At 52.0% G+C, this 13,448-nt stretch overlaps 1 protein-coding gene across 1 annotated transcript; it reads right to left on the reverse strand.

The window, feature by feature from the left end:
- Window positions 1–10: 10 nt before the first annotated feature.
- SH3GL1 (SH3-domain GRB2-like 1) lies at window positions 11–9,265 on the reverse strand (the record flags this gene model as incomplete). Its single annotated transcript, XM_010178653.1, has 9 exons — window positions 9,200–9,265; window positions 9,026–9,098; window positions 8,238–8,381; window positions 6,389–6,522; window positions 5,169–5,327; window positions 3,912–4,015; window positions 2,243–2,367; window positions 1,718–1,774; window positions 11–168 (listed from the first exon to the last, which is right to left on the reverse strand). Coding segments are annotated over exons 1-9 (963 nt in total), but the record flags the coding sequence as incomplete, so codon positions are not given.
- Between the last annotated feature and the right edge of the window lie 4,183 nt (window positions 9,266–13,448).

Genomic DNA, 13,448 nt, shown 5'->3' on the forward strand with positions numbered 1-13,448 from the left:
CGTATTTGAGGGGGAAGAAGCCCGACTGGCCGTTGATCATGCCCTCGTACCAGTTTTCGTCGATCTGGTTGGTCAGGGTGATGATGTCGCCTTCCTTGAAGCCCAGCTCGCCGTCGTTTTCGGGTTCGAAGTCGTAGAGAGCCTTGCAGCAGGGCTGGTCCAGGGGGGCTGCGGGGAGAGGTTGGGGGGGGAAGAGGTAAGCTGGACCCCCTGCACTCCCCTTCCCTGAGCCCCCGGCTCTGCTGGTGCCGGATCTGGACAGGGCACGGGATCATCAGCTCTCCTCTGCTCAGCAGAAGCTGTCCCTTCATCTGCCCCACGGCGGTAAAGCATTAACTCAGTTCAAACTTCTCGCTGCTTTCTCTGCCCTCTTCCTCCATTTTCTCCTCCCATAGCAGACTCTAGCCCCCCATGCTGCCTGTTCCTGCCTGGACTCCCCTGGCTCTAAGCTAAACCCCAACCTAAATGAGATCCCCACGCTGGAAATCAGGTGGTGAAAGCTGCATTATTCTTCTAGAGATGAGAGAAGCGGCCGTGCAGCTCATGGGTGATGGGTCAGACACCAGGACATGGTGGAGGAAGACCCCAGAAAGTGCTGGAGCTTTAGAGGGGTCACCCCAATTCTGAGGGCTATGGCTTTAAAAAGGGCTTTAAATCAATCAGTAGCTTGGTGATGCATGAGAAGCTCCTCCTGCAAAAATAGGGAGAAAATCAAAGTCTCTCCCCATCTCAACTCTATGATTTCAGCATAATTTTGGACAGCAAAGGGGATTCTCTGTAGCAGGGAAAGCTGCTGCTTGCTCTGTCTTTGCACTGAGGTTTTGGGATGGGCTGGCACTTGGCTTTGCAGCTGTAGGGATCCTACCAAAAAAAAAGGGACTGAGCTGATACAGACCCCCAGGGTCTGCAGGGCCCCTGTCCCCCACCCTGTTGCCCTGCGGCTCTGTGCCAGAGCTCTTCCAACCATGGTGAACGGCACAGCTGCAGCTCTGGTCTGCTGAACACCCACCGTGAGAACCAACTGAGCACTAGAAGAGATCCCAGAAAACACCAAAAGCGGCAGCCAAGCAGGTTTTTTTGAGACTTCCCAAAATACCAGGCTGGTCCCAGCATTGCAGCACTTCCCCATCACCAGGCTCCTCAAGCCCTCCTGCCCCCTCGCACCACCACCAGCTTCCCCCTCAGCTCTTAGCCACAGCCTGGCCTTGGGACCTCAATGAGGACCCGCCCCCATGTCCCTTCAGCAGGGACCCACAGGCCCCACAACCCATTTGAGGCTCCTCGCTGCCCAGCCAGGACCCCAAAACCCGCTCAGCGTGCTGAGGCTCTACCCGCTCCCCCCAGCCTGCAGCAGTGGGGTACGTGGGGGCAGTACGAGCTGGAGCGGGAGAGTTCCAGGCTGAGTGCTCGCAATAACAGGGCAATCCTCGAGATGTCCGATATCTCATGGAAAAGCATCCCTGCAGACATGCCTGCATGATGAGGGCTGCTACAACTCCTCTGGCTGAGCAAAGACCCCATTTTTGGGTGGTAAATACCCCCCATAGCGTGGCTGGTTTAATTTGGGGCTTAGCTCCAGGCTTAGCTCAGCTGTTCTGCTGGCCAGGCTCAGCACAGGGGAATTAGCGGCTCCAAGCGGCAGCGTGACAGGAGGAGGAGCGAGGAGGGATGGGGAGAGGCGGTCACACATCATGCGGTGCGGAGGGAGGAAACTCACGGATACTCCTGACGGAGGCCCGGGACGGCTTGTCGGATCGGAAAGAGGAGGAAGCTGCTTCCAAACAAAAAGAGACATGCTTAAACAATGGGAACTGGAGTGAGGGAAAGGCAGGGCCCAAAGGCAGGGTCTGTTAGGAGAAACAGGGCGGCCCACATGCTGTGTTAGAAACCTGCCTGCCTCGCTGGGACCAGGGAGGGGCGAATGCAGCGTGAGGGAAGACAGGGGAGGGAGCGAGAGATGCTTCATTTTCCCTGTCTGCCACTGACCGGGTGCTACAGACGAGTGGTGGGGGCTGGAGACCCTGCTGGGATGTCCCCAGAACCAATATAAGAATGGCTGCTGGGGACCAAGAGAAACCAGCCCAGGTCTAGAGGCGTTTCTGACATTTTCCAGGGCCACCAGCTCATGCGGGCACATCCAGTGCACCAAAAACATCACCTCCAGGCAGAGCAGCTCCCCTCTGGCCCCAGGAAGCTGCTCCAGAGGCACCCACGTGTGCACAAGTGTACTGGATCTCTTTACCTGAGACTTTGGGGGGAGGATTGCAAGAGAAGCCCCCGTTAGATTGGTCAGCATCTCCGAAATCATACGTCTCCCTGGGTTTGGGCTTGTATTCCCGCCTGGGACGCGAGGAGGCCTCCCTCATTCTGGAAGAAGGAAAAGAAACGTGGATAAATTGAAGTATGCAACAGAATATGATGAGATCAATGTGGTATTTATTCTCCTCGGTGGCTACGCGGGGGAGCAAATTGGTTTGTAGACAAGAATCTGCACAGCTCTCTGTGCTGGGGCGTTTTGAAGATGGATCTTGCCCAGAGTTTGGGACCTGGCCTTTAGAGAGGGCCACATGTGCCAGGCTTGGCTGTGGAGGTGTCCCAGGCAGCTCAGGCCAGCAGAGGACACTCGTGCTGCAGCTCCAACACTCACACTTGGCAGGATCCTCCCAGCAATTCTGAATTCAAACCAGGCACAGGAGCCACTCAGCAGTTTCTTCTAAGAGGAAAGAGCAGGGCGGCATCGCCAAATCGCCCCGAGGAGCAGAGAGGGTGCCTGGACTCCATCCAAGCCATCCTGAGCATGAGGAAGGCATGGCTCTGGCTCCGCAGGGAAGCCACCTGCAATGAAGCCACCCCTCCCTCCTCGGCCAGGTTTCGGGAGATGCTTGCTCAGGTGAGACAGAGCAGCAGGAAGAACGACCGTGTAAGTCATGTGAACCAGCCTGCTTGGTATTTCAACAGCCCCTCTGTGTTTCTTGGCATCTCAGCAGCAACCACATGTTCCCTGGGGCTACTGTGGAGCTCGGGCACTTGAGGAGGGGCAGGGAGAGGAGCAAGACCAGGCAGCTCCGTGGCAATCCCTGCTCCTGCGTGCCAGGCACCCATCCACCTTTCACCAACTCACGTGGCTCAGAGCTGCAGGGCACGCACGGCAGTGCTGCATCGGTGGCAGGGTCTACCCTACCACCGCAAAGATATTGAATAGGGCTTGCTGGAAAATGAGGGTCCACAGATCCCCCAGAGAGAGATCTCACAGATGCCTGACCTTAAGGAGGTAACAAAAGTGCTTTTCCACTGGCCTGTGGCCACCACATCATCCCTATCACATTGTGTTCACTTTCTGGTCTTCAGAGTAACCAGGAGCCATTGACATGAACCTTTCTGGGCCGCAGCCATGGCCAACGTCCATGTACCCGTAGCCACAACGGAAGCTAATGGCACAAAGTCTCTAGGCTGGGCGGTCCCAGGTGACACAGGTTGACAGACATGTCCAGCTCATGACATCTGAGCCATCCACTCCAACAGCATGATGCAACTACTGGCTCCATCCTGGCTTTGGCCAAAAGGCTTGAGGGACACTCCCACGCTCAACAACGGCAGTGCGAGGAGCCGTGAGCACAAAGGACTTCACTCTCCTTCTCCACTCCTGCCAAATTCAACTCCAGCCTCCCGAGGAGCAGCACACCCCAATTTGGGAAGGGCTCAGCCCAGGAGAGACCAACTGCCCACCACTGAAAGCAGGCTGTGCTGCTGGCATTGCTCCCTCTGACCTGGTGGTCTGGACTGAAGCTCTAATGTCAAGAGATAGATTTAGAGGGAGATATTTATAAATGTCAGGTATTTACAGACAAGTATCACAGGGAGAGCTTGTGGCTGTGAAAAACTGAGAGTGTCTGCAGCACCCCAGGACTCACCGGCGCTTGAGTTTCTCCGCGAGCTCGTCCAGGATCTGCACCGCCTGCCTGTGGTAGTCCAGCTGGGCGTCCACCAAGGCTGAGAGCTGGCTCACCTGCTCGATCTGCAAGAACCACACCAAGGAGGGATGAATGGTGTGACCCAGCTGACAGGAGGCTCCCTTGTACATAAGGACCATACTGAGGATCATGTACGAAGAACAATTTCCCCAGGGGATTGAGAAGCTTTAGGAGCCACCAATGTGCATCTGCAGCCCAGAAGGCCAACCGCACCCTGGGCTGCATCAAAAGAAGTGTGGCCAGCAGATCGAGGGAGGTGATTCTGCCCCTCTGCTCTGCTCTGGTGAGACCTCACCTCCTGAGCTTTGGAGTCCCCAGCACAAAAACGACATGGAAGTGCTGGAGCGGGTCCAGAGGAGGGCCAAAAAGATGATCAAGGGCTGGAGCCCCTCCCCTATGAAGACAGGTTAAGAGAGTTGGGGTTGTTCAGCCTGGAGAAGAGAAGGCTCTGAGGGGACCTTACAGCGAACTTCCAGTACCTGAAAGGTGTCTATAAGAAAGCTGGGGAAGAGCTGTTCACTAGGGCATGTAGCGATAGGACGAGGGGTAATGGTTTTAAACTAGAAAAGGGTAGATTTAGGTTGGATATTAGGAAGAAGTTTTTCACTGTGAGGGTGGTAGATCACTGGAACAGGTTGCCCAGAGGTGGTGGAGGCCCGCTCCCTGAAGACATTCAAGGTCAGGCTTGATGGGGCTCTGAGCAACCGGATCTACTAACAGTGGTCCTGCTCACTGCAGGAGGGTTGGACTGGATGAACTTTAAAGGTCCCTTCCAACTCAAAACATTCTATGATTCTATGATTTCAAGCACTGACCAAGGGAGAGAGGACACCTCCTGCCACGCTCTGGGCTTTGCTTGCTGGTCAAACCCTTCCCAAGTGAGCTGCATCACCTGCCCAAACTTACTCCCACCAGCACACTGAGAAGAGACCTGTTTTGGTACAGGACACACACAGCCTCTCCTCTGGCCAAGGGCTGGATCAGGAAGAGGGGCTACAGAAAGGATAAGGAGCCCACCAAGCCACACGGGCTGGGTTTTCAGAGAGCAAAACCACACTTGCAAGAACAAGAGTGGAAATTAGCGCCTAAATTCCGTGTCCCCTCAAGAGATTCCACGCTCGTGTGCACAGAAACACACAACCCACCCGCAGCTCCCAGTCTGAGGCAGAGGAGCTGGTGCTCCCCCCGTGCACTCACATCAGTTTCTAGGAGGTTGTGCATACTGGTCTCTGCTACTTCCTTGGACTCTTCAAATTTCTCCATGGCCTGTCGAAGCTCCTCATCAGGGATTTTACCCTGTCTTTTCTTCTTGTAGTCAAAGTCCAAGCGTCTTCCTTCCAGCTTCTTGAGATGGTGCTGGGAAGAGGATTGTTACAAACAGTAAAGAAAAAGAAGGCAAAGTTAGAGACTGGGAGCAAGCCATGCTCTCCTGCCTGGAAGGCAGCTTCAGTTACAGGCCAAGTTCATTGGCTTCAGAAACAAAAGTGCTTTTTACTAAGAAACAACCCTCAACAAATTGAAATGGCGATATGATTTCACCCTTTTTCATCTGAGAGCCGGAGGAAAACATGGCAGGCAGCAGGCCGGGTCTGTTCCTCATGAAGCCTTTTGGCAAGATGAACAGTTGGCCCTGCTGCTTTCAGCTCCCCAGGGGCGACGGGGATCTCTGGAGATTGGGAATTGGGATGCAGGCTGTGGGCACTGCATCCCCTGACTTCTTGGGGCAGGGCGGTTTAAATCAGCTCCAGGGCAGCCTGCAGAATTGGAGTACAGATAAGTACTGAAACAGGAGTTGGCAGTTATTTTATCTGGGACAGCACTGTAAGGGAAAACTCAGTTGGAAGAGCTGCCTTGTGAACTGCAGGTTGGGATGGATCCTATTACAAAGCCTGGCCGTGCTGTGCATGGACTTGTCCCTGTGGTAGCACACAGGAGCTACCAAGCTCCACATTTCCCCCAGTGAGGCCTTCTTGAGATGCTGTCTTAGAGACCTAAAGGGAAGCTTGCTCACAGCCGGAAAATTAGAATCCAGGGTACACACAGAACAGAGCCAACAGTTGCAAAGAACACAGTGAAGTTTAATCCCAGGCAGCCCAAATGTAACATGGCTGGGAGCTCAGAGCATGAAGAACCAAATTCAGCAAGCCCAAGATGTCTGGTGGGACACAGCATCCTCCATAAAATACGGTAAATGAGGAACCATTCAAACCTGCATCCAGCCTTACAGGCTGCCCAGGAGCAGCAGCAGTGGCAGCGCTGAGCAGGGAGGAAATATGTGGGGAGAGAAAGCACAGGGAACAGACCCAATACCTGTGCGAGTCCTTGGTTTGCAGTGTGACAGAGCGAGTGGTTATGTACACTAATAGCCAGGTGCATAGGCCAGAAACTAGAGGAGGGTAAAACACGGTGGTGTCTACCTGGATCTCTTTCAGGTCTTTGTCACACAGATTCTGGAGGGGATCAATAAAATTCTGTTTGACTTCAATATCCAGCGAATCCTTCACCTCAGCCAACCGCTTCATCGATTCGCCAGCGTCAAGAAGTGCATCGCCTTGGAGTGAGAGGAGGAAGGGGAGAGAAAGGGAGAATGGGCCAGACAGTTAAAAACAGAGCCCAAGTCTGTGGGGCTGCATGCAGAGCCATTCTGCCACAGACCCCAGTGTGTGTGAGCTCCATCCCCCGTCCAACACCCCCTAATTACTATGGGAGCAAATCCCCACGCATGGCATGGAGCAAGCAGTGCCCGGTGTGAGAGCAGGCGATTGCCTCTTGGTACTGGTGCTGCACTTTAACACACTTTGCATTTTTCCTCTGAAAAACAGGAACAATCTCTAGCAGGAACACAAAGGAAAAAGATAAAAGTATTTTAAAAAGCAGTATTTTTAAACTCCCGCTAGCTCAGGGAGTTGCTGAGCTGCTAATTGGCTGTGCAGTGCTTTAACCTTGCTCTGCTCCTTGGCCACTGCTGGCAAGGACAGCCCGGAGCAGAGGCGTGTTGGTCTGACCCAGCCTGGCCATCCTTTTATTCAGACAATTTTAAGCCCAGAGTGCTCTGGCCAACTTTTCAAGTTTCCCCAGATGCTGGCAGCAAAGCTGCAGCCTTTTATTAATTTTAGACACCAACGTCTATTGGGACAACCTTAGCCCTCCTCCTCTCCTCTGAATCGGAGAGCTCAAAATTGCTTATTGAAAACTATTTCGTTTCATGCTTTTCTAAGCCTCCTGTCATGATGACAGCTAAGCCAGACCAACTTGCAGCAAAGCATTTTTAGCCTTGGCTTTTTATTCCAGAGGAAACCATTTATAGATTAAATTATTCCTGCACAGCTTTGGCAAACCAACCGTTTCAGCACTACATTAGCACAGGAGAATATACAAGCCAAATGGAGGGTAAAGTGAAAACATCACTCTGCTGTCCAGCTGGAAAAATAAATATACAAAACCAGTTATTTCAATTGTGGTAACTCTAGATAACCTGTCCTAGGCAGGGACGCAGTACTAATACAGAAATTCATCAAGTTAAGTGTTTCTTTAAACAGAAGCTATTGAGGGAAACCAGATTTGGTTTGTTCTTTTAAAAACTTCCTTCCCCCTTGCTCTCCAGTTCCTGCAAGTCAAGAGGGATGAGCTGGTCAGAGCCACTCTCGAGACGCCTTCATCACTCCCATGAAGTAGCCAGAGATTTTAATTTTCCTGAGGCGAGAAGGCTCCTCCCTGTGCTGGAAGCCATCAGACAGCTGTGCGCCGTACCAGCTCTGTCACATGCGCAGGCTGATGTTTCAGTGGATTAAAATTGCTGCCACCCAAAGGCTTCACCCCCCTCCTCCTCCCTGAAAGTCAAAGAGGGTTGTGAGAAATCGCCACACAAAAAGATTTCTTAGCTACAGCCTCCCTATAGCAGAGCTCTAACTGGAAACTAGCATAAAACTCCACATCTCGCTCAATCTAACTTCCATGTCACCACTGTTCAGTTTAGAAGTGAGGAAGCATTTTTTCCTACATGTAAATTTATCTCTGTGTTCATTAAGAAAGCATGAAGAGGTGGTTTTGCACATAATGCCATGGATTGGGATCCAGGACGCTTGGGATCTGCTTGCCTTGTGTGGACACCTTCAAACCTCTTTTAAGAGCCCCCAGCACTGTTGGGTGACACAAACAGACACACAGCGCTTCCAGAACTTAGAATAACAGCTCAAAAATTTGGCACCAGCCTTCACCATCCTGTCCGTACGCTCCTTGGGGGAGTTGGCCCAATGGGACACTCACCAAAGTTGGAGTCCTCGCCCAGCTCCTTGCCGTAGCGGATCATGCTCTCCCCCAGCAGCCCTTCTGACTGTGGGTAGCCGGGGTTCTTCACCTGCCCACGGATCTTCGACATGGTGTTGAGCATGGTTAGCTTGGCTCTGGAAGCTGGCACAGAAACAGCCACAGCCGTGTTTGCAATTACTCGGACTTGCCAGCAGCTGCTGGCCACTGCCAACTTTTTCTTCTTTTTTTTGCAAGCTACACCCAAAGCCAAGAAGCCCTATTGTCTTCATCTACCAGAAATATCACTTGCTATGACAAGAGAAGTTGCTTTTCCAAGACACCAAGCAAAAATAGCTCCCCACAGCTCACCAGTGAAGGCCAAAGGAGTTTCCCCAGCCCGCCCGTCATCCCTGGAGCGCTCTCTGAAAGAGCTGGCTGGAAGCACGCAGGACAGCAGGCTCCAGAGGCGATGCCTACAAAGTCAACCACCCCTTCCCAGTCCAGAGACGTCACTTTTTCTGGACTTGCCCCAAAAATGGGTCCCCTTCAGGGCCTCTCTAGGTCCAAGGCGAATTATGTGTCTGTTCTTTTGCTGTCCAATAGCAACAGCAGCGTCTTAGAGCCCAGGAACACAGCACAGGGCATGAGGGGTATCTGGATCTTCACCTGCGTGGCCTGATCTCGAACATGGGCTGGTGACCAATATCTCACAGCCAAAAAGGTTCTCTCTGGTGTCTCTGCCCCCTCTGCCTCTTTCCCTGGAGAAGCGGGCGGCAGAGGGAAGGGGACAGGAGCCAGGTACTCACCTGGGTTCGGCTGGAGGTACTCTATTGTTCTGGTCAGCACTTCTGTAACCGCCTTGCTGGTCAGGTCCACTTTCTGGGGTAAAGAAAAGATGATCCAGCAGCAGTGAGGATCAAGGCAAGGTCACAGAGGAGTTATCTGGGTGATTTTAGAGATTTCTCTTGTTCCCTGCTCACCTTTTCCATTTCCTTGAAGTCATCATCTAGCTTGGTCCCTTCAGCCCCTCCAACCTTCTCGCTGACCAGCTGCAGAAAAATAACAAGGGAGGAGGAATCAGGCATGGCAGTAACTGCTTACAGCTCATGTAGTAAGTTCCTGGGACACAAAGGGAAGTGGAATGGTCCAGACAGCATCTGCAAGAGAAAGGAGGTGGCAGGAACAGCCCAAATCACACCAAAAGATGTAGCTCTTTGCTAACGTTGCCTGGCTGAAAATTCAAGCATCTCTTGCCTTCCCAGAGCAGGGTCGTATCAGGATATTCCTCACCCAACCGAAGCCACGCAGCTCCTTAAATCACACCACACGGCTCCAACTGCAACGCTCGCTGGGAAAAGCCAGCAGCAGAATTGTCTCTCAACTCCATTTTGAGCCAAGGCTTCGGTTTCACACACGGCAAAATGCAAGGAAACAGGGAACGAACATGCTCTGCTCACAGCAGCCAGCACCGAACAGAGCCTGGAGAGAGCAGAGACCTCCCAAAACCCTAAACCATCCCTCCTAGGGGAAATGCTGGGGGAGTGCGGGATCTGGGGCATTTGAATTCCTTACAAGCAGAGGATAAAGAAGTGACGGTTAAGTTTACAAATGCATTTATCAAAGTGTCTCTGCTGCCTGTTCTAAAAGCGGCAAAAAGGTGAGATGTTTGACAGGGCTGCTTTTGGCTGTTTGTGCGAGGGCTTATCAGCTTTCTTCTAAATATGGCTTGGGCTAAGAACAGACCTCCGCTCCCTAAACCTCACCATTCAACTGCCCAAGCTGAAAGGCAATAAGTGCCTTATTAATCCAGCCAAAAATGTCCTTCCCTGCAGCCCAAATGGAGACGAACGTCTCCTTCCCAGCCCCACACTGGAGTGGCAAAGCAAGTGGCAGCGCTTGGGCACGCAGGACACATGGACTGGCTAAAATTAATTATTATCTTGCCCCAAACTGGTCCATACAGGCAGCAAATCGGCGACACAGACATCAAAAGTGGTCTAGGAAACAGGCACTGGCTCCCAAGCGCTTGACGCCTGCCGCGGGCATCGCCAGGACTTCTCCTGTTTGTAGTCAAAACTCCAGTTCTGGGCGAACAATACAGGTTTGTTTACTTCAACATCAAATACGTGATTTTATCAACTCCTTCTTCCTCTGGAGCAACTCCTGCTCCCACAGGGATTCAAAACGGTTCCTTACTTTTTTGAGGAAGAGATGGGAAGGGGGGGGGAATAAGCCTTTAGGTAACCATCCAGTTTCAAAATCACTTGGGAGACACCGCATCAGCCATTCTGCCCTGCGTGCTCGCACCCACCTGCCCCCAAAATCAAGTTACCAAATGGGACATGCAGAAGAAATGCTTGTTATTATTAAGATCTTTAGTGTTTCAGCAAAATCCCATTTCCAGACCCCAAAATAGGTAGGAGAATTAAAAGAATGTGCATATTCAAAGACCTTCCGTGTGTCAAGAGCCTTGCTCTGGTGCTGAGCAGGTACCATTGCTCAGAGCACATCCACGGCTTATGAACTCCTTGCACCTCGGTGGGGAGATGTCTGCAACCCCAAAACAGTTGGGAGTTCTGCTGTAACCAGGGACCGCATGCCATGCCAAAGGCATTGATCACCAGTGATTTTGGAGGCTTAACACCCTCCCAAAGCGCCGAGAGACGTGAAGGAAGGGGAAAAAACCACACAAACTCGCTCGCAGACTGATTTAATTCTCCTTTTGACGTCCAAGAACTGCTACTGGTGCCCTGCTGCGAAGGAATAATAAGATTGAGGTTCTCTCCCTGCTGGCTCTAATTAAACTGGGAGGCTTCATCACGTGAGGAAAGGAGGGGCTGCGTGCCATCGCTGTGGCTCCATCCCTATCCCCACACTCCCAAATCTGTCAGGCAGGGAGAACAAACTAAGGCAGATTCCCCCATGGTGATAGCTGAGACGTGCGCCAGGAGGAGCCTTCACCAGCTCCTTGTTTAACCTAGAGCTTCGCAACGCAGAGCCAAGTTTCTGGATGCCACATCGCACATCTCATGGCGCTGCCGGTGAAAAGCCTGCGAAGGATGGCGGGAAGGTGGCCGACTTCCTCGGGGAAGCATTAAGTCCACCAGGAAGCTTGCCCTTTGCCTGCAGGATGCGAGAGGAAGGAAGCATTCATGTGTTGCCTGCAGCAAAGTGAACCGTAAGGTGGTCAGGGAAATGCTGCCGGTGCACATCCCAGCACAGCTTCCTCCGGGGAGCATTTCGGGGGCTTTTTTGAGGATGTGGTGATAATTCTTCTGCTCTTCTATTTCTAGAGCACCAAAGACTTGGGATGTGTTCTTCTTCCCCTTGTTGGGCACCTAACTTCTGGCAAATGCTGCAACCAAGACAGATGCAAACGCAGGGAAGGGACGGTGCAAGGCAAGACAAACAAATCAACCAAATTCAGTGGCCCAGATACTCTCCTGCAGGCATACACTGAAGTGCATCAGCTGGCCTGGCATGAAAGGTGAGAACAAGTCAATGCTCTCTGGTTTCCTTAACCTCCCAGCCCTGCCAGGATGGGACACAAAATAAAAGGTTAAAGCTGAAGCAAGGCGCAGTGACAGAGCAGAAGCCCTCAGCTGCACGCCACAGTGGCCGAACCCAAATGCTTCCTAAAGCAAATATTAGCACAAGGCACTATAATAATTGGGCGTCACGGCCCAGCGAGATAAAAACTGCTTCAAATTGGGATGGCTGTTTACCTGGCATCCCAACCAAACCATGCCACAGGGCGGGGAAGGCGGCCAAAGCAGCCGGTGCATGCAAACTCCAGCAGGGAAGCCAGGAACGAGCCCCTTGCTTCCCATCCATCTTTAATTAAAAGGATACTGGCAGTTAAAATACGCCTTCGCTTGCTCTGCCCTGAGATCAGAGAGTGGGGAGGTGCATTTAATTCAAGGCTGGTGCAAGGCTCCCACCCCAGGAGCACGACATCCGTCCCGCTTCATGGCAGGAGAGATAATCCAGAGGGATGCGACACGGCCACTTCTCACTACTGATGGGCTGCTCCCAACTGTGCTTTAAAGTTTCTACAGCTTCATTTGAAAGAGCATCAACCCAACCCATGGATATGGGAGCTGCCCAACCCATAGATACGGGAGCCATCACTCAGTGCCATCTTCTGCTCATGAGCAGCTTTCCATACCCAATTCTAATATTCTGCTCTTCAGCCTTTAGATACTTTAAAATAGGAAATTATCCCTAACTCCCTCAGCCTCAAACAAGCAAAACACACCAAGAGAAACACAAAAACTCTTTTATTTTCCCTTTAAAAACTTGCTTTTTTCCCATAACAGACAGCCCTATTTATAACACATCAAACATATGCCATCCTTGCACTCAAAACAGTCGCCCGCAGTAGGATGAAAACCGTATCCCTCCAGATACTGGCATTTCAAAGCCTTCCTCTTCCTCCCCACCACACTCTGCCTCTTGACAGAAAGCTCCCTTTGAGAAAGAAATAAACCCCACAGACGAGCAAACAGCCAAGTGGCTCTACCCTGGCTCCCTTCTTCAGGAAAGAGCAAGTCCAGTGGAAAAATCCAGCCCACAAAATAATTTTAAAAGATGCTGCAAATGTTTTGGACCCCAAAGAGGGCTTGAAACAACACGACAGCCTGGGACAGATGCATAGAAGCAGCAGTTAAGGAAAACCAGAGCTAACTGGGGTTACTGGTGCCCAGTTTCAGCAGCACAGATATATGGGCTGCTCCATCAAACATAAATAAAGCCATCGCCTCTGCTCCAGCTCGGCGAGGCGCGACTCCCTGGCATTAAGTGTAATTTTGGGTCATCTTCACTGGCAGCTTTACCAGCTGGGCAGTCACAGCTCCACGGAGCCAACGTGTTAATTTACTCTGTCACTCCGTGTGTATTTAAGCTTTAAAAGTGATGGGTAGTAAATGGGCTTAGTAAACTGGGCTGGGGCTTGGCAATGGCCAGGCTGCAGAGCCCCAAAAAAGCCTCCTCCAAACACTCAGTCTCTAACAGCGCCCGGGGGTCCTCCCTGAGCGTCCCACATGTCCCTGCCACCACAGAGGGTCCTTGCAGAACCAGTTCGTACTGGGAGGTGTCTGTGGCCGATGGCAATCCCCCGCAGATGCCTGAGCTCTGATGTGCTGCCTGTCTGTGCCAACACAAAGTGTCTCATTAAAAGTTAATTGTCACCTTCCCGGTGTAATCCTTGGAAACGTGGCGTGACTGGAA

The sequence above is a fragment of the Mesitornis unicolor genome, unplaced genomic scaffold, assembly GCF_000695765.1.
Source record: "Mesitornis unicolor isolate BGI_N332 unplaced genomic scaffold, ASM69576v1 scaffold17462, whole genome shotgun sequence".
Taxonomy (NCBI): Eukaryota; Metazoa; Chordata; class Aves; order Mesitornithiformes; family Mesitornithidae; genus Mesitornis; species Mesitornis unicolor.